The following is a 22,408-nucleotide window of genomic DNA, read 5'->3' as shown; positions in this document are numbered from 1 at the left end:
AAACTCAATTGCATTCTCAATTTGTTTGTCCTCCTTTTCCTTCTGGAAGTTGTCCGCCTATTCTTAGTATTTCTATCTGGAAACTAATCCCCGTTAAATTATGCTCTAAAAGTATAGTACTTCACCATAGATTTTCTAGTTCCCCCATCCCTTTTGTCTACACCTCTGCAAAGTAATTTTGAATGTAATTAAATTTACTGTTTTCATAAAAAGTAATGAGTTTAACCGAAGGGCATTTCGAGATACATGGAAACCGTATCAGCTGTTTCTTTGCAAATAATTATTTCAGAACAGCGAGACAAATTAAATCATTATATTATTATTGTGAGACGGTAAAATTTATATAATATAATTTATAAATGCTATAGGTTTAATATAATCTGCATTATCGTAAATTAAATCAAAGATAACGGTATCGATTAGTATGTAAAGGAAACACGAAAAGATTGTTATCGAAGCTAGATTATTAATTATTTCTTTACCCGAATAAAGAATAGTAAGAAGTGTTCTTCGATTCAAAATGCCTTCATTGAGAATTTGGGGTTGTTCAAATTATTAGTTATAAGTAGTTCAAATTTAGAAGCCAAAGATACGAAGTTCTCATAAGAATTTTGAGTTCCAGAGTGTAATTGGAACTTATCCATATGAAAGATTGATCACTATTCGTTGATTTTTCTAACTTTATGCAATGAATCAAATAATATTTGAACCTCTCCTAGTAAAAGAATTTATATCATCTCTTTATCATTATATCACACAGTGCGAAAATTGATATTAACCACGCCCATCGCCCATACAAAGATAATGTTTAAAATTACTAAAAGTTCGATAACTGTCAACACTAAAACGTCAGAAGCATTCGATTTTATCGGAAAGAAGAGTGCATTCAAATGTATTTATTAATTTATTATTTATTTATTCATCAGTCACCAGTGAAATTATCTGAATAAAACATTAGAGGAATAGTGTGAAAATTATTGGAATTGGACCTTAAGTTTTAAAAGCACCGAGATATCGAATATGAGAATCTCAGTGCTGGCTGACTGCTTTTATACCAAAAATATTCGTCTATATAAACGAATTAAATCGTTATGGTTAGTTAGAAAAAGAGGCGCAGGAACGCCAAACTACAGTCGGCCGTGCTTAGGCCCTTTATGCTTCCGGTGGTAACCAAATTAAGCTTTATTCAGCAACTCAATGGATTGGGTAAAAAACTGTTTTTTCCATCCCAGCTGCCCCATGTGTCTTAACTTGGAGCATTGGGAGCGTTGGAAGATATTCCGTCTCTGCCGTCAGAAGGCTGGACATTCGCAAAGATAATGTTCCAGTGTCTCATCATCTTTCACGCATGCTCTGAATTTCGATTTCCAGCTATAAATACCAACTTGTCATCAACAATGAATTAAGGAATACTCATAAGCCTCAGATGACCAATTCGGGTCCCTTTATTTATAGATATTTTGAAGTTCTTTGAAGTGCCGGTGGAATTATAATTGAGCTCAACGCTAACGTTTGACAACTGATAACTACTCTAACACTTTTCAAGAGCAAACAAATATCAAAAGCTCTAAAGACGAATTCAGTACATAAACCTAAGGTATTAATACTATTTCATAATTATTTCAATATGTGCTCGATACCTTACAACTGAAAGAAACATAAGATATTTTTTGTGAAATTAGTATTTTTAATATAATAAATCTCTGCGATTATCAATAATAAATTCCGTTAATCTTCGATATATTTAACTATCCTCTTCCTCTATGCTTGTCCGCAAAAGTGTAAAAAACTGGTAAGAAGTGGTACAGAGCTGTTAAAATATAGTATAAGTAAATAAATTGGCTTATTTCAGTGTTTAATCGTATGTCTTACCGACTTAAAACTATCCATTGAGATCTCAAAGAATTTAAAAGCCGTCAAGTGGGCACAACGCTGAGCACGTGCTATGGGCAACACCAGCATGCGCATATACTTGTAATTCGCATCGTACCAGGGATGATTGTAGAACGCATCACTTATGCCAGTGCTCTTTGGTTTCAATGAAATGTTTTATATTTTAAATACAAATTTCAAATCTACAATTTTTACTTTTTTTTCAAATTACCAAATCTTTCAGATTATTGCCGAAATAGGAGACGCAGTAGACCTGCGCTATAGTTGAAACAAGAAATCCGATAAATTTAATAACGCTCACAACATCGGAGCCCAAAACTATTTGAAGACCAATGAGGCATATTACCAAACATGAGCCCACATAGTTGAGAAGTGTGGCCAAACTGAAAGTGCTATCGATTCGCTCAGCATAACTGAAAGAATATAAACGTATTAAGTACTAACTTATCAAGAACTCCCTTTGAAGAACTTTAGACTAGAGTTCTTCAATTTTTTAAAATTTTTTTGCAGGGTCCCAGCTAAAGCTGCGAATGGACTTAGATAAATCTATAGGTTCGTCGGCCCGTGAAAAAACTTAAAGCTTTTTTAAAGACGAAATAATCAATTTGATGTACTTAAAGATACTTCTGTAAATGTCGAAAATATGTGCGAAATGTTAAGAGGGTACCTTGAATATTTTTTTTTCACGATTATCTTTGAAAACTTACTCCAATATCTCATTGTGATATTTCAGTAATGGGCCCAGCACTTTTATATCAGCATCCGTACCAGTTGGTTGAAAGTTCTCAATTTTATAGATTAAATATCCGAAATGCATATTAGCCAGTTGTACCATTGAGATGAGCAACAAATCGGCACTGAAAAAGAGCATTGACATATAAAATCCGCCACAGCATTGTACGAAATATGAAACGGCATAAGCAAACGGTTGATTTACATCGTAGTAATAGCCCATCATGAAGGGTAACGTGTAGTCATAACCTTCATTTTTATCGTCGCGCCATATATAACGAAGTAACGATGACACCAGTGGCTGAAGAACAAACATTGATGTTATACTTAAATGCCACATGGATAGATATTTATTAGATGCAGTTATTGTTCTGAAGTATGGCACTAATTGAAAAGCCACGCGCTCTTCCTCCGTTTTTGGATGTTTGGCAATTAAACCCTTAAGTATAGATTCGATTTCACGTCGAAAACAGACCATTGTACCGCCCTTCATCATTGCATTCAGCGCAAATCCCCAAAACAAAATAAACTCAGTTATATCTAGTGAAGTCTCCAACTCTTCATAGATAACGAAAAGCATCATGCTTAGAAAATTGTATGAAACAAAAACGCAAAATATGCCCAGCAATGGTCTTTGCAGTTTGCTTCGCGGTTCATCTGGTGTCCATTTGAAAAGTTTTGCGCCCATAAATTTTATTAGTGATAATGGTATATTTACAAAATCCGGTACCGTTGGTGCGGGTTCACTGCTTTTGAAAGTCGGCGTCATCGTAAGTAAAACTAACTGAAACTTTTACGCAGAACTGCTGAAAGGATATGTCGGTATTGGCTTTTATATCATAGTTGAGTCAAATATGAAGCAAAGGGCGTCAGTTTAAGTGGGTGCGATCTATAAAACTAGATCGCAAGACTTTGAAGTCAATGGCATTATCCAGCCAATATACGACTTTCATGACAAGCACTCTTAACTTTGGCTCACAAGTTCTCATGCTAAGTCAATAATATTGAACCACACTCCAGACTAGAACAATATAGTTACAGAAAATAACATCTTACGCATGAGCAATGAAATATTTAAGTTTTAAAGGCGTCTCTTTAACAATCATCAACGACATGATTTATAAAAATGTGGAACAGCGTACCTTTAAAAAGTACTAACAAATCATTTTTTGCATTTAGATTGGAAAGGAAACAATAACCTATAATTTTGTGTTACAATTTCTATACAGAGTTTTGTTTGCTTCCAGTCTACTTGTCCTTTAATTCTTTTTGAAACTTCGAAATCCCATCACCACTCAATATTTTTTAGTGAAAGGTAAATGTTCCGAAGTTAGGAACTAAAGTTATACAACTTTGCCGGTAGGGTACTTTCTAGCCTCCCCTAAACCTCGTTGTCTACACCTCAGCAAAATATGTTAATCCTGAAGCTAATTAAATTTACCGTTTTCATAAAAAATATTAAAAATATCAGAAGTGCATTTTGAGGTGCATGGAAACCGTATCAGCTGTTTGTTTGCGAATAATTATCTGAGAACAGTGAGACCAATTAAATCATTGTCTTATTATTGTGGTAAGGTGAAGCAAGTTATATACGATCGGCAACGCAGAATTTAAGTTGTATATATTATATGCTATAAAATTGAACGATTTGTAGTTGCAAAGAGAAAGCATACTGGATTCTTACCACGGATGATGAAACATTTTTCCCAGATATCCTAATTGATACCCGAATTTATTCAACGCAAGGTCAAATGAAACAATTGGGCATTACTTGTGAAATATATGTTAGTTCACCTGTTTTCAAATCATGATATGAAACTATCATAATAATATTGGCCCCCAAATTGTAATTTTAGCACTGCGCCGTATTGAAGATAAACCAACATTCATTTATTGGACCTAACACCACGCTAAGCGGTAAATTCGTTAGAAAAGTTAATTAAAAACAAGAGAAAACGTTATCTTCGGCTGCGCCGAAGCTATAATACCCTTCACAGGTGCATTTCTTTTAGTAACCACTATATGTATGACTACATTTGAAAACGTGACTTGCCAACGGTTTGCATCCAACGGAAAGCATTTTGCCAGTTCTTTCTAGCCAGGTTCTTTGCTATAAACAATCTTCTATTCGAAATAAGGTTAGTTATTGAGGTAAATAGATCTTTCAGACAGCTGATTGATTATTCACATTAAATTATTGGAAAACAAAACAAATTATAATATTTATAGAAATTAGAAAATATATAACATATAATAATATTTATTATTCTATAATACTTTTTTATATGATATATAAATTACAATAATTACATCTATGACTTACATTTTATATTATAATACAAACTTAAATTTAATAATATTGAATCTAACATATATCTATATATATAATATATCTATTTTCTAAAGCTTAAAAATATTCCGTCATGGTCACTATATGGTGTTTCATATGTGATACATGAGGTCATTGCAGAATCCATGTTTGTCCATACCCAATCTATTGCTGTTTCCTGTTTTGTTGTGGCGACCTTAGCCAATGAAGATTGAAGTCCTAACTGTTGCAATCGAGCCTCCAAATCATCAGCTGTTAGGCGACATATGTTAAAGTCACCAAGGACTACTGACGGTCCATTATACTGTTCAGTTATCTGACGGATATTATTTTCCACTTGGTTTCTAAATTCCGGAAGTCTATTGAGGGGGTTCCTGTACACAAGTGATAAGGAAACTGTTGAATTGTTTACGTTTATCTTTTCTTGAAAATGATCCTTCTGATAGACCTGGGCACCTATCTTGCTTGTAGTGAATTATAAGGCCGTTGGCAGGGCGTCGTCGGGATGATCTTGTTTCTCCATCAAGGCGTGCAATAACACTGTAGCCTAGGGTGTCCGTTATTTCCCAAATTGATTTTTGACTCTGCCCTAAAAAAAATTATGAAACTCATATGAGCTCTTAATATTGATAATAACCTGTGCCGCAAAGAAGATTCATTTCCCGTTTAAATAACATGGAGTTTTCGTACTTTTTGCTATTAATTTTTTCTTTGCGAAGCCAGTTGATATAATGCTGCGGCATCGAATTATTTTTGTAGGAAATTGAACGTTCTACAAAAAATTTCTCTGAAGTTTTGCAAAAAAATCACTAGCGTCAAAGTTCAACTAAAAATAATTTTTTTTTTTTCGAATAAAAATGTATTATTGTTTACATAAAAATTTATTGTTTTTTGCCGAAATTATCTTATTTTAATAAGATAATTAATAAGATTTCACTATAACTATCATGAAGAAACGAAATTTGTGGCTACGCATACATACGTTCTATGGTTATTTGCTCATTTCTCTTGTATTGGAATGATCGGACCACGCTCATGATTGGTGTCCAATCTGCATTGCGACTGTGAGGCTGCTTGGAACGTGCAAAGCTTCCAACTCTTGATTCTGCGAATTTTAATCATAGTCGCACCACTGAACTTTCAGATCTATGTGATTCGGAATCAACCTGCATTAGTTCCCCCGTAGCACCATTGACGAGACCATCACTTATGCTTATGTTGACTGTCACCATATATTTGATCAAAGTCTTGAGCTGCAATGTATAAAGCATTTCTTGTGTTTCCGATGGCTTAAAAGACTTCACAGCTTCTAAAATGTTTGCCCCGCAGCGTTCTGTTAGGGAACTTGACTTAATTGTATCCTTCGCAGTCGAAATGAACTCCTCGGTCATCGTGTTTGCCAGTTTAGTTAAATTTAAATCATTTGCTCCAGCATTTGAATAAAATAGATGGATGGCTTCGTTCGGTATCTCATTAGCTTTTGATTAATTGGATGTCAGCGTGTGTCATATTTCCATCTGACATGTTATTTAAAGCGATGGCAAATTCTTGATCTTCACACTGGCGCATTATTTCAGTGAGCTCAAAGTACCGAAATTGATCCCAAAGCGGCGTTCCTGTAATTGTACTGTAATGATCATTCCTATTCGGCGCAAATATCCATCGATCTCCTACTGGCGGCAGCTGCTTTAAGTCACCAAACACGATAATTGGTATGCCTCCAAAGTAAGCGGTGCTCCTGAAAATTTGCTTTAGCCTGCAATCTAAATATGCAAACATCTTTGCTCCAACCATTGAAATTTCGTCAATTATAATAAGCCTAATATCTATGAGATTGGCATGAATTGTGTTTAATGTGTCACTATTAAGTGGCCGAAGATCGCCGGAAGACTGGTTGACGGGGAGTGAAAAAACCGAATGAAGGATTAGGCCCCCAATTCCAAATGCTGCTTTGCCAGTAGGTGCGCAGAGTAACACCTTGGCTGTTTCGGGGTTGGTTCCTGGTACACTATTAGCTCGCAATGTCAACGATTGATATATAGTTGTTATAAGCCGACTCTTGCCCACTCCAGCACCGCCTCCGACATATTCGAAGAAGATTTCCCTTTTACTGACATTGTGCATTACAAGAGCAAAATATTCCCTCTGTTTGCTGTTAAGTGACTGCACCATTGCCAGTAAATGGTCTTCTAATATTAGAGGTGGAGGTTAATTAATCGAACCGCCTCTTCCTCTTCCTCTGTATTGTTGTGCTCTTGAAAAACATTAATGTCTCCTGTTTGCTCTGGAACGGCTAGAGCTCTAAATTCGGGATCTAAAAGTTGTGAGGCAGCTCGATCATCAGCTGTTTCTTCCGCTGTGACATGAAGGTTTTCCAAAATCCGTTCTAGTTCGTTCGATGAAAATTTGTCATATTTGAGCTTATTCAGCTCAATTTGCTCCTTGTGTGAATTGCAAATACTCTCGACGTCATTATTTAATAAGTCTGTTTCCTCATTTCTCTATGGGTGAAACATCATGGCGGTTTCTCTGAAGAAATCGGCTCTTGAACTTTCAACGCTAAAACGTTTCCAACGCAGAATAAGGGCTTGCTTCCTTTTCCTTAGAAATCCTGATCCATCCGAAGTGCAGCTGTCGTGTCATCCTCGTTCTCTACTTCGTTGTATTCTTCGTTATTATCAGAAACATTTCTGCTTGTTTTGCAAAATCTGAACCATGCTGCAAAATCTGCTAATCATAGTTCTTCCAATTGATCGGGCCTTTGAGAGTAGTGCTACAGCACACTCGGCACATATATGTCCGTAGAGTCCTCCTGTAAAGCATTCAATTCAAGTCGGGGCTTTATCATCCTTACTCGGTTGTTTGGATGTGATGTATTTATAAATATTTCCCCATTACTGGCTTCTGATAGATGCAGTCCCAAAATATAATATTATAAGCTGCTTCTTGAGCCGATATTTCCGATCCATTTACAAATTTGTTTCCGATGTGCTGCAGTTTTCTTTTAATGGAGAAATTCCCTGCATTTATTTCCTCCATGGCTTGTCTCAATAATGTTGATACTCCTTTATTGGATTTATTTATATAATTAATGATATAGCTGCAGCAAGCGTATGCGTCCAGAATGAATTGAATATCCATATTTGCTCTATGCAATTTAAGGATATTTTTATTATAGGCATTTAGAAGCCTGTCTGAAAATTTTCTCTTTAGGAAAATGTGTGGCTTTTTACAGATGAGCGAAGAGCAAGCTTGTAACCTTCATAGTCAGTGTTGATTCGCACATCCGCCAAAAAATTTTCGAAGCAGTTCAACCGTATTATTTCTTCCTCTGGGAGATCCGTTAGAGTTAATAGTTCCTGTATTTTTTGGAATTGAGCTTTGTGTTGCTCAATACCTTAATCATTCTCCAGAGGGAAAAGTATTTCTGTCCGTGGCATCGGCGGATATGGCATGTTGAATCGGCACACTTGTTTTCCATTTAGGTCTCTTAGGCAAGCTCGACCATGTCTGTGTTTTTGATACTGAATGAATTTCAGTAAGTCCAAATCATCCCCATCGGTTGTGATGTGTCGATCGATGAATGTTTCAACATCATTTGTGTTGGTGATTCCATCACTTTCCAATTGTGGTGCGTTACTTAGCCAGTACATGCCATGACAATGTGGTGATCCCCTCTGCTGGAATTCAATTCTGTAGTAGTAACGGACTACTAAATTCTCTCCAAATAGTCCGTTTTGTGATAATTTTAGCATTTGGCGGAATCGATTATCGAAATACCTGGAACATATAACTGGATCTGTCCTTATCAGTCTCGCCTTTTCAGAGCTTGATAGAGCAGTAGCTTCCTCTTCCGAAATGTCTACTTAATCCACCAGTTTCTTCAATATGACTAACAACTCAGGCCATTTTGTTTCTGCAGCAGACATTGTGATAAAAAATGTTGGCAAATCAAACTGGCGGATCATGGCTAAAACTTTCTTCTTTTCTGCCTCACAATGTGCAGTTGAGGATCGATAGCCTTCATCACGCTGGATAAGGTTGCTGACAAAATTTTCATCCCTCACATTTGCAGCAGTTATATTCCTCGATCCAGACTTTTTACGCAGGCAAATGGAAATTGCATTTTTAATGCGCTCCAACTCGTAGAACTTATAAATATACAGGAGCACGTCCACGCGCACACAACGCCGATCATAGCGTCGAATTTCAGAACGTGCAATTTTACTATAAGTTGTTGTAGTTGTCCTCTTTTTTCCGCAGTAAATCGTTGGATACGACAATTCCTGAGCATCGTCGTCGGTTGTAACGTCCCTTGGGCATCTACCTTGTCCTGCTGCCATTGCAACCCCTTCAATGGATCGATTTTTAACGGGTTCATTGTCCATTAAAGTCTCCTGACCACCTGGATTTAAATCCTCTTCCATTTCAAGCGGTACATTTTTCTGACGGGCATTAAGAAGGTCTCTTACTTCTGCCTCATCTGCAGGAACCGCAATAAATGGCACAGTTTACTCGTTTCCAGCATTTGCCAGCCAATCACTTGACATTTGGATATTATGCTTGACGTAGAGCTCTGTACCCAGCAGATAGTTTAGTGCCTCCAATATTTTTGCTGGTCGCACTGTCTCTGTCATAAAATTTTGTTCATATTCCAATCGACGTTTCAAGTGCACTTGAATAATATGGCTGTTATCAAATCTTCGTGGAAGCATGGTGATTGTCTCTACAACTGAAATGGGGATATTCACCATTGCTCCACAAATAGCACATTGTCGTTCATATCCTAAGGAGATGATGCGCATAAATGGGATCCTCGGTGATATCAGTCTTTCTTCTAGACACGTTAAATCCTGAAGGCATTCCGGAATATCAGGAAACTCCAATCCTTCCGATAGGCAGATATTTGGTATCTTGCCCTTCCTAACAATACGATAGCATGTGTTGCAAAAGTTGTACCTTTGGTGCGAAGACGGAAATTTTGATAATAGATAAAACACTTTTCTAGCATCTTCTGAGCGCGCAAATTTTGTTGAAGCCTGACATTTTTCTAGTTTTTTCATTTGATAAGGGAACCAAGTGCCACCAGACGCATATTTCAGTGGGTCCTTTCTTTATCAACAATGCGTGCATATCAAAGATATTGGCAGCTCGACGTTGAAGTTCTTGTTCTTCTAGCTGTGCATCAGGAGAAAGTTCACGACGTCTTCTTATATTCCTCCTGGTTTGCCTCTCACTTTCTAACTGACGATTTGCGGGATCCGATCTATGCAATTGTACTCTTTCCAACGTTGATTCCTGCTCGTTTGCTAGTTGTTGCCTGATTTGCCGGCGGGTCATTATTCTTTGAGAAGAATTTAAAATTTGCTCACGACGTCTTCTTATTGGATCTTCTCGACGACTTCTCCTCAATGCTGCATCTCGTTGCCTCTCTTCTTCTCTTATTATTGCATTTTGGCGCCGTACAGAACGTTTCATTGTGTCTCGCTCCTGCTCCGCTGCTCTATATTCCGGATCCAAGCGCCTGTTTGAATGACCCATTGTGTTGCGCTCCTGCTCCGCTGCTCTATATTCCGGATTGGTTCTCCTATTTAAATGTTCCGCGGTGTTGCGTTCCTGCTCCGCTGCTCTATATTCTGGATTCAAACGTCTATTTGAATGACCTACTGTATTACGCTGCTGCTCTGTGAAGTAGGTTCTGTCGTCTAGTGGAACATGCAGAACTATCACGAGTTCTCTCCTTATTGCGGTACTTCAAATTTCAGCTGCTTAATTCTGCAATATAGTCAGCGTTCCTATGCCTATTATTTTCCAAATTTTGACTATATTGTCGTCGGCTTCGATTCAGAGCATTGCGACGTCTTTGTTCCTGCGATTGCCTAGATACTCTTGGCATTTTCAAAAATTATTAAAAAATATTATACAAATAAAAAATATACTAAAATATTAATAAATTAAGTAATAATAATATAATTAAAAGTATGCGTATTATTTAAAAAAGGATTTTTTCGTTGATTTTGAAACTTATTTGCGTTGTTGAAAGTTTAAGCTGCACGCGTAAACTGAAGTGATCCGATGCGTTGGGTCCTATTTATTGAATATTTTAGAGCCCGACTTCACATCTGTAAACTCTTTTGCCCTTCTTGGTATCATCAAGCAACTTTCGTAGGAATACTAATGTATTAATTACAGAAAGTGCATTGTAGAGGTTCTTTTTTACCTAGGTTATACTTTCTACCTAACTTGCAAACTATGTTTACTTCCTACCTACTCTTCTACCTAGGTTTTGTTTTGTACCTACCCATCAGTTAATTAGGGTTTTAAAACTGAATAATTATCTTTAGATAGTTCTCTATTATTATTAATAAATAATAATATATCTTGAATAATTAGATATTTATTTATTTTATGGGTAATTAAATAATATTTTTGCTCCTTACTCTTATGTATATATTCTTAACATAATTTTCTACTTTACAAATTTATTTAGATCGATCAGTTTGTACGGCAACTATGTGATACAGTAGTCAGATCTGAAAAATTTCTTAGGATATTTTATTGTTACCGTGGCCAATAATCCATGCCAAATTTGATCAAGTAATTTTAGTTGAAATATTAAGGCGTTAACTACAAAAGGGGCATTATCGAGGTTTTTTTACCTAGGTTATGTACCTACCTACGTTTCGAACTATTTATTTCCTACCTATTATTCTACCTAGATTTGGTTTGTACCTATCCATCAGTTAATTAGGGTTTCAAAACTGAATAATTATCTTTAGATAGTTCTCTATTATTATTAATAAATAATAATATATCTTGAATAATTAGGGATTTGTTTATTTTATGGTTAATTAAATAATATTTTTGCTCCTTACTCTTATGTATCTATTCTTAACACATTTTTCAACTTATTGTCCCAATTAGCTACATGTCACACCTTACTTTTGACACAAGCAAAACAGTTTTTGGCAGATATAAGATAATTTTTATTGAAAGCTCAAATTGGACAGTATAAATAATTAATTAATCTGATTTGTTTATAATATATTATTTGTAAAGTGGTTAAATCTGACAGCTGTATGCTATAGTGGTCCGATCTTAACAATTCGTTCGAAGATTGAAGTCACATCTTAAGCAATAATCCATACTAAAAACTTCCATACAAAAATTTATTTTGATCGGTCAGTTTCTATGATAGCTGTTTAATATAGTGGTCTGATATGAACAATTCGTTCGAAAATTGTAGCGATATCTTGGACAATCATCATCCATGCCATATTTCGTGAAGATAACTTGTCATAAACAATTTTTTTCATATAAGAACTTTATTTAGATTGTCAGTTTGTATGGCAGCTATATGCCATTGAGAGAAATCAATGCCGGATTTCGTGAAGATATTTTATCTAATGAACAATTTTTCCATGCAAGAACTTGATTCCGATCGTTCAGTTTGTATGGCAGATATATGCTATAGTGATCCGATCTGAACAATTTCTTCGGTGATTGCATTACTTCTTCTAGCAAAAACTCATGCCAAATATTGTGAACATACCTCGTCAAATGAAAAAGTTTTCCATACAAACACTTGATTCCGATTGTTCAGTTTACATGGCAGCTATATGCTATAGTGATCCGATATCGGCGGTTCCGATAAATGAGCAGCTTCTTGGGGAGAAAAAGAAGTGTTCAAAATTTCAGATCGATATCTCAAAAACTGAGGGACTAGTTCGCGTATATACAGACGGACATGGCTAAATCAACTCAGCTCGTCACGGTGATCATTTAGGTATATATATACTTTATATGGTCTCCGACGTTTCCTTCTGGGTGTTACAAACTTCGTGGCAAAATTAATATACCCATTCAGGGTATAACAAGTAAGGAAGGCAGAAGAATGAAAGGGTTGATTACATTAAATTTTCACATTGCTTAAGTATACCTGAGAACTTATTTTCAAGCAATTTGATACATATGTATATATAATATATAATATATATAAACATATATATGAAGTAAAGTCAATCGTATGTTTCAAAATCCTGCATGTCAGTTATATGAGGTCTAAGGGAAGTTTTCGACCAATTTATCCATTGTAGGCTTAGACTGTTATTAGAAAAGAAAAGCACTATCAAATTCATTAAAATAAATAACTTCCTCATTCGCCAATAGATGCGAGGTTTTTATCCTGTACAACATATTTCATTACGGAAGGGCATCTATGGCTTAAATTTTTTTTAAAAAGTGAACGCGGCCTCGCTCTCTAATAAGTTTACTTTACATATCTCCTAAACCACTCAAGCTATATTAACTAAATTTTCTAAGGGAAATTTTTTTTCGCATCCCTATTCACCCTGTGCAAATCGCTGAATTGGAATTATAACCCCGCTAACTTCCCATACAACGATTTTTTTGAAAACTACTAAAAATGCGATAAATCTATATATTAATGGTCTCAATAATTAATAATTAATTATAAAGTGATCATTAATTAATATAGAATAAAACTAAATCACCGAGTGTGTTTCTAAGCGCAAATTTCGAGAACAGCTGAGCCGTTTCCGCTAAATCTTTATTTTTAGAATATTGCTTAAAGTACGAAGATGGTCTTTCTGAAAAAGCTCAAAAACAACACTTTTCTATACTCCTATACCTATAAGCAATTCGTAATATTATATATGTATATAAAAGAGAGTCGATTAGCCGATTTGGCTTTAAATTGGTAAGGAGATAGCATTGAATCGTCTATTTTAAATCATTCGCTACTGTTGTTAATGTGAATGAAAACGTAAATTATCTAGATATACTCGGAATGACATCACATAATCTTCGGTTGAAAATTATTCAGAGCTATTTCAATTCACCTTAATTATTCAAGAAATATTATTGTAGCAACTATTTTGACTGGAAAATTTAATGGAGATGTGGTCCTCTTGCCACGTTTTCCAATGATAAGAACGTACGTATTAATTGAATTTGAAAATGTTTATAATTAAAAATTATAAATATTATTGTTAAAAATTAAGAATGAGGAACCTCTTTCATTATTTTAAATGTTATCTGCTAACAACTTTGAAAATTACTCATTTGTTGCAGACTTGAATATAAAATTAATTAAATAAAAAAATCAACATATTATATTATATTTTATGTTTATTTGTGTTTAATAACAAATCGAAGGAAATTAGTATCTATCATTTTCAACATTGGAAGTGATCCGCTTGGTTATTCTTACATTGGAATTAACGTTTTCGTTTTATTTCATAAAACAATTTTACTGTATTGAATAGTTTGTAATTAATGTATACCTTAGCCACAACAACGGGTGGACGAGGTCCTCTAGTATATTATAAAAATTCGGAGGGAATCTTTTTCTGATAAAAGTATGCCCATATATCAAAAATGGGTTGAATCGGATCAATACTTAGGCCCCATATAGATATTCGAACCTCTGGCTGGCTTTATATCGCATATATCGACAAATATATGAGTTTACTTAATAAAATTGAGAAATGAATAAGCCCGGCTTAAAACTCGCCCTAGGCCCCATACAACTAATATCAGGCTTTTCAAATTCATAGTTGATTTTACTGATTATACAATGGTTGTGGTGTGTGTGGTACCATTATGAGCGTATTTTTCTGGTAATAATATGTAGTAATGCCAAAAATAGGTAAGTCGGGTCAATACCTCCTTTATTTCCCACGTACCAAATATAAGATTTTCAGACTTCTGGTTGGCTTTCTACCGTATATATTAGTGAATATACAAGACATCTTGGCAAAATTATCTGAAATTGGATATAATATAGTTTAATGCCGAAAATGCGTGTCTTAGTTCCCAAACGTATTTTTTTCTTTTTACTCTTGATGATCCTTTCAGAAATTCTGCTTTCCCTGGGACTGCCGGAAATGATGTCATAGTGATCGAGTTTTAAAAACTTTTCTTTAAAAATTTTATTAGATCTTTATCAAATATGTGTCTTTAGAATATTAAAATTACTAAAAATTTGAATAAACTATTAATTTTTTTATATGAAAAAAAAAATTTTGAAAATAGGACGTTCTTTGCTCGTTAAACCTAAGATATGCTTAATATTTCACAATTATTTCAATATCTGCTCTATACCTTACAACTGAAAGAAACATGAGATATTTTTTGTGAAATTAGTATTTTTAATATAATAAATCTCTGCGATTATCAATAATAAATTCTGTTAATTTCGATATATTTAACTATCCTCTTCCTCTATGCTTGTCCGCAAAAGTGTAAAAAACTGGTAAGAAGTGGTACAGAGCTGTTAAAATATAGTATAAGTAAATAAATTGGCTTATTTCAGTGTTTAATCGTATGTCTTACCGACTTAAAACTATCCATTGAGATCTCAAAGAATTTAAAAGCCGTCAAGTGGGCATAACGCTGAGCACGTGCTATGGGCAACACCAGCATGCGCATATACTTGTAATTCGCATCGTACCAGGGATGATTGTAGAACGCATCACTTATGCCAGTGCTCTTTGGTTTCAATGAAATGTTTTATATTTTAAATACAAATTTCAAAACTACAATTTTTACTTTTTTTTCAAATTACCAAATCTTTCAGATTATTGCCGAAATAGGAGACGAAGTAGACCTGCGCTATAGTTGAAACAAGAAATCCGATAAATTTAATAACGCTCACAGCATCGGAGCCCAAAACTATTTGAAGACCAATGAGGCATATTACCAAACATGAGCCCACATAGTTGAGAAGTGTGGCCAAGCTGAAAGTGCTATCGATTCGCTCAGCATAACTGAAAGAATATAAACGTATTAAGTACTAACTTATCAAGAACTCCCTTTGAAGAACTTTCGACTAGAGTTCTTCAATTTTTTCAAATTTTTTTGCAGGGTCCCAGCTAAAGCTGCGAATGGACTTAGATAAATCTATAGGTTCGTCGGTCCGTGAAAAAACTTAAAGCTTTTTTAAAGACGAAATAATCAATTTGATGTACTTAAAGATACTTCTGTAAATGTCGAAAATATGTGCGAAATGTTAAGAGGGTACCTTGAATATTTTTTTTTCACGATTATCTTTGAAAACTTACTCCAATATCTCATTGTGATATTTCAGTAATGGGCCCAGCACTTTTATATCAGCATCCGTACCAGTTGGTTGAAAGTTCTCAATTTTATAGATTAAATATCCGAAATGCATATTAGCCAGTTGTACCATGGAGATGAGCAACAAATCGCCACTCAAAAATAGCAGTGACATATAAAATCCGCCACAGCATTGTAAGAAATATGAAACGGCATAAGCAAACGGTTGATTTACATCGTAGTAATAGCCCATCATGAAGGGTAACGTGTAGTCATAAACTTCATTTTTATCGTTGCGCCATGTATAACGAAGTAACGATGACACCATTGGATGAAGAAGAAACATTGATGTTATACTTAAATGCCACATGGATAGATATTTATTAGATGCAGTTATTGTTTTGAAGTATGGCACTAATTGAAAAGCCACGCGCTCTTCCTCCGTTTTTGGATGTTTGGAAATTAAACCCTTAAGTATAGATTCGATTTCTCGTCGAAAACAGACGATTGTACCGCCCTTCATCAGTGCATTCAGCACAAATCCCCAAAACAATATAAACTCAGTTATATCTAGTGAAGTCTCCAACTCTTCATAGATAACGAAAAGCATCATGCTTAGAAAATTGTATGAAACAAAAACGCAAAATATGCCGAGTAATGGTCTTTGCAGTTTGCTTCTCGGCTCATTCGGTGTCCATTTGAAAAGTTTTGCGCCCATAAATTTTATTAGTAATAATGGTATATTTACAAAATCCGATACCGTTGGTGCGTATTCACTGAATGACGGCATCATCGTGAGTAAAACTAACTGAAACTTTTACGCAGAACTGCTGAAAGGATATGTCGGTATTGGCTTTTATATCATAGATGAAGCAGATACGAAGAAAAGGGCGTCAGTTGAAGTGGGTGCGATCTATAAAACTAGATCGCAAGACTTTGAAGTCAATGGCATTATCCAGCCAATATACGACTTTCATGACAAGCACTCTTAACTTTGGCTCACAAGTTCTCATGCTAAGTCAATAATATTGAACCACACTCCAGATTAGAACAATATAGTTACAGAAAATAACATCTAATGCATGAGCAATGAAATATTTAAGTTTTAAAGGCGTCTCTTTACCAATCATCAACGACATGATTTATAAAAATGTGGAACATCGTATCTTTGAAAAGTACTAACAAATCAATTTTTGCATGTAGATTGAAAAGGAAACAATAACAACTTCTCTACAGAGTTTTATTTGCTTCCAGTCCACTTGCCTTTTAATTTTTTTTGAAACTTTCGAAATCCCATCACCACTCAATATTTTTTAGAGAAAGGTAAATGTTCCGAAGTTAGGAACTAAAGTTATATAACTTTGGGTACTTTCTAGCCTCCCCTAAACCTCGTTGTCTACACCTCTGCAAAATAATCATGAAGCTAATTAAATTTACCGTTTTCATAAAAAATATTAAAAATATCAGAAGTGCATTTTGAGGTGCATGGAAACCGTATCAGCTGTTTGTTTGCGAATAATTATCTGAGAACAGTGAGACCAATTAAATCATTGTCTTATTATTGTGGTAAGGTGAAGCAAGTTATATACGATCTGCAACGCAGAATTTAAGTTTTATATATTATATGCTATAAAATTAACCGATTTGTAGTTACAAAGAGAAAGCATACTGGATATCTCTTTCTATATTTTTACCACGGATGATGAAAATTTTTTGTCAGATATCCTAATTGATACCCGAGTTTATTCCACACAAGGTCAAATGAAACGATTGTTCATTACATGTCAAAAAGGAAATACTTCTGTGTTAGTTCACCTGTTTTCAAATCATGATATGAAACTATCATAGGCCATTTGGCCCCCAAATTGTATTTTTAGCACTGCGCCGTATTGAAGATAAACCAACATTCATTTATTGGACACCTAACACCACGCTAAGCGGTAAAATCGTTAGAAAAGTTAATTAAAAACAAGTAAGGAAGGCAGAAGAATGAAAGGGCTGATTGCATTAAATTTTCACATTGCTTAAGTATACCTGAGAACTTATTTTCAAGCAATTTGATACATATGTATATATATAATATATATAAACATATATATGAAGTAAAGTCAATCGTATGTTTCAAAATCCTGCATGTCAGTTATATGAGGTCTAAGGGAAGTTTTCGCCCGATTTATCCATTGTAGGCTTACACTGTTATTAGAAAAGATAAGCACTATCAAATTCATTAAAATAAATAACTTCCTCATTCGCCAATAGAGGCGAGGTTGTTATCCTGTACAACATATTTCATTACGGAAGGGCATCTATGGCTTAAATTTTTTTTTAAAAGTGAACGCGGCCTCGCTCTCTAATAAGTTTACTTAACATATCTCCTAAGCCACTCAAGCTATATTTACTAAATTTTCTAAGGGAAATTTTTTTTCGCATCCCTATTCACCCTGTGCAAATCGCTGAATTGGAATTATAACCCCATACAATACAACGATTTTTTTGAAAACTACTAAAAATGCGATAAATCTATATATTAATGGTCTCAATAATTAATAATTAATTATAAAGTGATCATTAATTAATATAGAATAAAACTAAATCACTGAGTGTGTTTCTAAGCGCAAATTTCGAGAACAGCTGAGCCGATTCCGCTAAATCTTTATTTTTAGAATATTGCTTAAAGTACGAAGATGGTCTTTCTGAAAAAGCCCAAAAACAACACTTTTCTATACTCCTATACCTATAAGCAATTCGTAATATTATATATGTATATAAAAGAGAGTCGATTAGCCGATTTGGCTTTAAATTGGTAAGGAGATAGCATTGAATCGTCTATTTTAAATCATTCGCTACTGTTGTTAATGTGAATGAAAACGTAAATTATCTAGATATACTCGGAATGACATCACATAATCTTCGGTTGAAAATTATTCAGAGCTATTTCAATTCACCTTAATTATTCAAGAAATATTATTGTAGCAACTATTTTGACTGGAAAATTTAATGGAGATGAGGTCCTCTTGCCACGTTTTCCAATGATAAGAACGTACGTATTAATTGAATTTGAAAATGTTTATAATTAAAAATTATAAATATTATTGTTAAAAATTAAGAATGAGGAACCTCTTTCATTATTTTAAATGTTATCTGCTAACAACTTTGAAAATTACTCATTTGTTGCAGACTTGAATATAAAATTAATTAAATAAAAAAATCAACATATTATATTATATTTTATGTTTATTTGTGTTTAATAACAAATCGAAGGAAATTAGTATCTATCATTTTCAACATTGGAAGTGATCCGCTTGGTTATTCTTACATTGGAATTAACGTTTTCGTTTTATTTCATAAATACAATTTTACTGTATTGAATAGTTTGTAATTAATGTATACCTTAGCCACAACAACGATTGGACGAGGTCCTCTAGTATATTATAAAAATTCGGGGGGAATCTTTTTCTGATAAAAGTATGCCCATATATCAAAAATGGGTTGAATCGGATCAATACTTAGGCCCCATATAGATATGCGAACCTCTGGCTGGCTTTATATCGCATATATCGACAAATATATGAGTTTACTTAATAAAATTGAGAAATGAATAAGCCCGGCTTAAAACTCGCCCTAGGCCCCATACAACTAATATCAGGCTTTTCAAATATCAAGTTGATTTTACTGATTATACAATGGTTTTGGTGTGTGTGTTTCCATTATGAAACTCCGAGAGCGTATTTTTCTGTTAATAATATGTAGTAATGCCAAAAATAGGTAAGTCGGGTCAATACCTCCTTTATTTCCCACGTACCAAATATAAGATTTTCAGACTTCTGGTTGGCTTAATACCGTATATATTGGTGAATATAAAAGACATCTTAACAAAATTATCTGAACGTATGTATAATATTGGATATAATATAGTTTAATGCCGAAAATGCGTGTCTTAGTTCCAAAACGTATTTTTTTCTTTTTACTTTTGATGATCCTTTCAGAAATTCTGCTTTCCGTGGAACTGCCAGAAATGACGTCGTAGTGATCGAGTTTTAAAAACTTTTCTTTAAAAATTTTATAAGATCTTTATCAAATATGTGTCTTTATAATATTAAAATAACTAAAAATTTGAATAAACTATTAGTTTTTTTATATGAAAAAAAATTATTGAAAATAGGACGTTTTTTGCTCGTTAAGCCTAAGATATGCTTAATATTTCACAATTATTTCAATATCTGCTCTATACCTTACAACTGAAAGAAACATGAAATATTTTTTGTGAAATTAGTATTTTTAATATAATAAATCTCTGCGATTATCAATAATAAATTCCGTTAATCTTCGATATATTTAACTATCCTCTTCCTCTATGCTTGTCCGCAAAAGTGTAAAAAACTGGTAAGAAGTGGTACAGAGCTGTTAAAATATAGTATAAATAAATAAATTGGCTTATTTCAGTGTTTAATCGTATGTCTTACCGACTGAAAGCTATCCATTGAGATCTCAAAGAATTTAAAACCCGTCAAGTGGGCATAACGCTGAGCACGTGCTATGGGCAACACCAGCATGCGCATATACTTGTAATTCGCATCGTACCAGGGATGATTGTAGAACGCATCACTTATGCCAGTGCTCTTTGGTTTCAATGAAATGTTTTATATTTTAAATATAAATTTCAAAGCTACAATTTTTACTTTTTTTTTCATATTACCAAATCTTTCAGATTATTGCCGAAATAGGAGACAAAGTAGACCTGCACTATAGTTGAAACAAGAAAACCGATAAATTTAATAACGCTCACAACATCGGAGCCCAGAACTATTTGAAGACCAATGAGGCATAGTACCAAGCATGAGCCCATATAGTTGAGAAGTGTGGCCAAGCTGAAAGTGCTATCGATTCGCTCAGCATAACTGAAAGAATATAAACGTATTAAGTACTAACTTATCAAGAACTCCCTTTGAAAAACTTTAGACTAGAGTTCTTCAATTTTTTCAAATTTTTTTGCAGGGTCCCAGCTGAAGCTGCGAATTGATTTAGATACATCTATAGGTTCGTCGGCCCGTGATAAAATTTAAAGCGCTTTTAAAGACGAAAAAATCGCTTTGATGTACTTTAAGATACTTCCGTAACAGTCGAAAATATGTGCGAAATGTTAAGAGGGTATCTTGTATATATTTTTTTTCACGATTATCTTTGAAAACTTACTCCAATATCTCATTGTGATATTTCAGTAATGGGCCCAGCACTTTTATATCAGCATCCGTACCAGTTGGTTGAAAACTTTCTATTTTATAGATTAAATATCCGAAATGCATATTAGCCAGTTGTACCATTGAGATGAGCAACAAATCGCCACTCAAAAATAACAATGACGAATAAAATGCACCACAGCATTGTAAGAAATATGAAACGGCATAAGCAAACGGTTGATTTACATCGTAGTAATAGCCCATCATGAAGGGTAACGTGTAGTCATAAACTTCATTTTTATCGTCGCGCCATATATAACGAAGTAACGATGACACCATTGGATGAAGAAGAAACATTGATGTTATACTTAAATGCCACATGGTTAGATATTTGTTGGATGCAGTTATTGTTCTGAAGTATGGCACTAATTGAAAAGCCACGCGCTCTTCCTCCGTTTTTGGATGTCTGACAATTAAACCTTTGAGTATAAATTCGATTTCACGTCGAAAACAGACGATTGTACCGCCCTTCATCAGTGCATTCAGCACAAATCCCCAAAACAATATAAACTCAGTTATATCTAGTGAAGTCTCCAACTCTTCATAGATAACGAAAAGCATCATGCTTAGAAAATTGTATGAAGCAAAAACGCAAAATATGCCCAGTAATGGTATTTGAAGTTTGCTTCTCGGTTCATCTGGTGTCCATTTGAAAAGTTTTGCGCCCATAAATTTTATTAGTGATAATGGTATATTTACAAAATCCGGTACCGTTGGTGCGGGTTCACTGCTTTCGAAAGACGGCGTCATCGTGAGTACAACTAACTGAAACTTTTACGCAGAACTGCTGAAAGGATATGTCGGTATTGGCTTTTATATCATAGTTGAGTCAAATATGAAGCAAAGGGCGTCAGTTTAAGTGGGTGCGATCTATAAAACAAGACGCAAGACTTTGAAGGCATTATCCGTGATTCGGAATGGCATTATACTGCCAATATACGACTTGCATAACAAGCACTTTGGCTCATCAGCTATTGATGCTAAGTCAATAATATTGAACCACACTCCAGATTAGAACAATATAGTTACAGATCAAATAACATCTAAAGCTTGAGAAATGAAATATCTAAGTAATAAAGGCTTCTCTTTAACAGTCATCAACGACATGATTTATAAAAATGTGAAACATCGTACCTTT

At 34.4% G+C, this 22,408-nt stretch overlaps 3 protein-coding genes across 3 annotated transcripts; all 3 read right to left on the bottom strand.

Moving 5' to 3' along the window:
- Positions 1-1,145: 1,145 nt before the first annotated feature.
- LOC118682882 (odorant receptor 67c-like) lies at positions 1,146-3,394 on the bottom strand. Its single transcript, XM_070111988.1, has 4 exons — positions 2,601-3,394; positions 2,105-2,306; positions 1,873-2,028; positions 1,146-1,810 (listed from the first exon to the last, which is right to left on the bottom strand). Exons 1-4 carry the CDS (start codon positions 3,392-3,394, stop codon positions 1,745-1,747), a joined length of 1,218 nt encoding a protein of 405 aa, XP_069968089.1. The 3' UTR covers positions 1,146-1,744.
- Positions 3,395-15,079: 11,685 nt separating this feature from the next.
- LOC138857707 (odorant receptor 67c-like) lies at positions 15,080-16,905 on the bottom strand. Its single transcript, XM_070111314.1, has 4 exons — positions 16,039-16,905; positions 15,543-15,744; positions 15,311-15,466; positions 15,080-15,248 (listed from the first exon to the last, which is right to left on the bottom strand). The coding sequence occupies exons 1-4, from the start codon at positions 16,824-16,826 to the stop codon at positions 15,183-15,185; spliced, it is 1,212 nt and encodes a 403-aa protein (XP_069967415.1). The 5' UTR covers positions 16,827-16,905; the 3' UTR covers positions 15,080-15,182.
- Positions 16,906-20,248: 3,343 nt separating this feature from the next.
- LOC118682875 (odorant receptor 67c-like) lies at positions 20,249-22,042 on the bottom strand. Its single transcript, XM_070111369.1, has 4 exons — positions 21,227-22,042; positions 20,730-20,931; positions 20,497-20,652; positions 20,249-20,434 (listed from the first exon to the last, which is right to left on the bottom strand). The coding sequence occupies exons 1-4, from the start codon at positions 22,018-22,020 to the stop codon at positions 20,369-20,371; spliced, it is 1,218 nt and encodes a 405-aa protein (XP_069967470.1). The 5' UTR covers positions 22,021-22,042; the 3' UTR covers positions 20,249-20,368.
- Between the last annotated feature and the right edge of the window lie 366 nt (positions 22,043-22,408).

Source organism: Bactrocera oleae, chromosome 6 (assembly GCF_042242935.1).
Source record: "Bactrocera oleae isolate idBacOlea1 chromosome 6, idBacOlea1, whole genome shotgun sequence".
Lineage (NCBI taxonomy): Eukaryota > Metazoa > Arthropoda > Insecta > Diptera > Tephritidae > Bactrocera > Bactrocera oleae.
Note: the sequence above shows the minus strand (reverse complement) of the source record. Positions and strands in the feature narration are given on the sequence as shown.

Bases quoted from the DNA above. Each gene is read 5' to 3' on its own strand.
- LOC118682875 (XM_070111369.1), bottom strand. From the start codon at position 22,020: ATGACGCCGTCTTTCGAAAGCAGTGAACCCGCACCAACGGTACCGGAT. The intron at 20,932-21,226 runs GTAAGTTTTCAA...ATATTCTTTCAG, and splicing joins TATCACAATGAGATATTGGA to TTATGCTGAGCGAATCGATA. The intron at 20,435-20,496 runs GTAAGACATACG...ATATTTTAACAG, and splicing joins CAATGGATAGCTTTCAGTCG to CTCTGTACCACTTCTTACCA.
- LOC138857707 (XM_070111314.1), bottom strand. From the start codon at position 16,826: ATGATGCCGTCATTCAGTGAATACGCACCAACGGTATCGGATTTTGTA. The intron at 15,745-16,038 runs GTAAGTTTTCAA...ATATTCTTTCAG, and splicing joins TATCACAATGAGATATTGGA to TTATGCTGAGCGAATCGATA. The intron at 15,467-15,542 runs GTAATTTGAAAA...TTGAAACCAAAG, and splicing joins GCAATAATCTGAAAGATTTG to AGCACTGGCATAAGTGATGC.
- LOC118682882 (XM_070111988.1), bottom strand. From the start codon at position 3,394: ATGACGCCGACTTTCAAAAGCAGTGAACCCGCACCAACGGTACCGGAT. The intron at 2,307-2,600 runs GTAAGTTTTCAA...ATATTCTTTCAG, and splicing joins TATCACAATGAGATATTGGA to TTATGCTGAGCGAATCGATA. The intron at 2,029-2,104 runs GTAATTTGAAAA...TTGAAACCAAAG, and splicing joins GCAATAATCTGAAAGATTTG to AGCACTGGCATAAGTGATGC.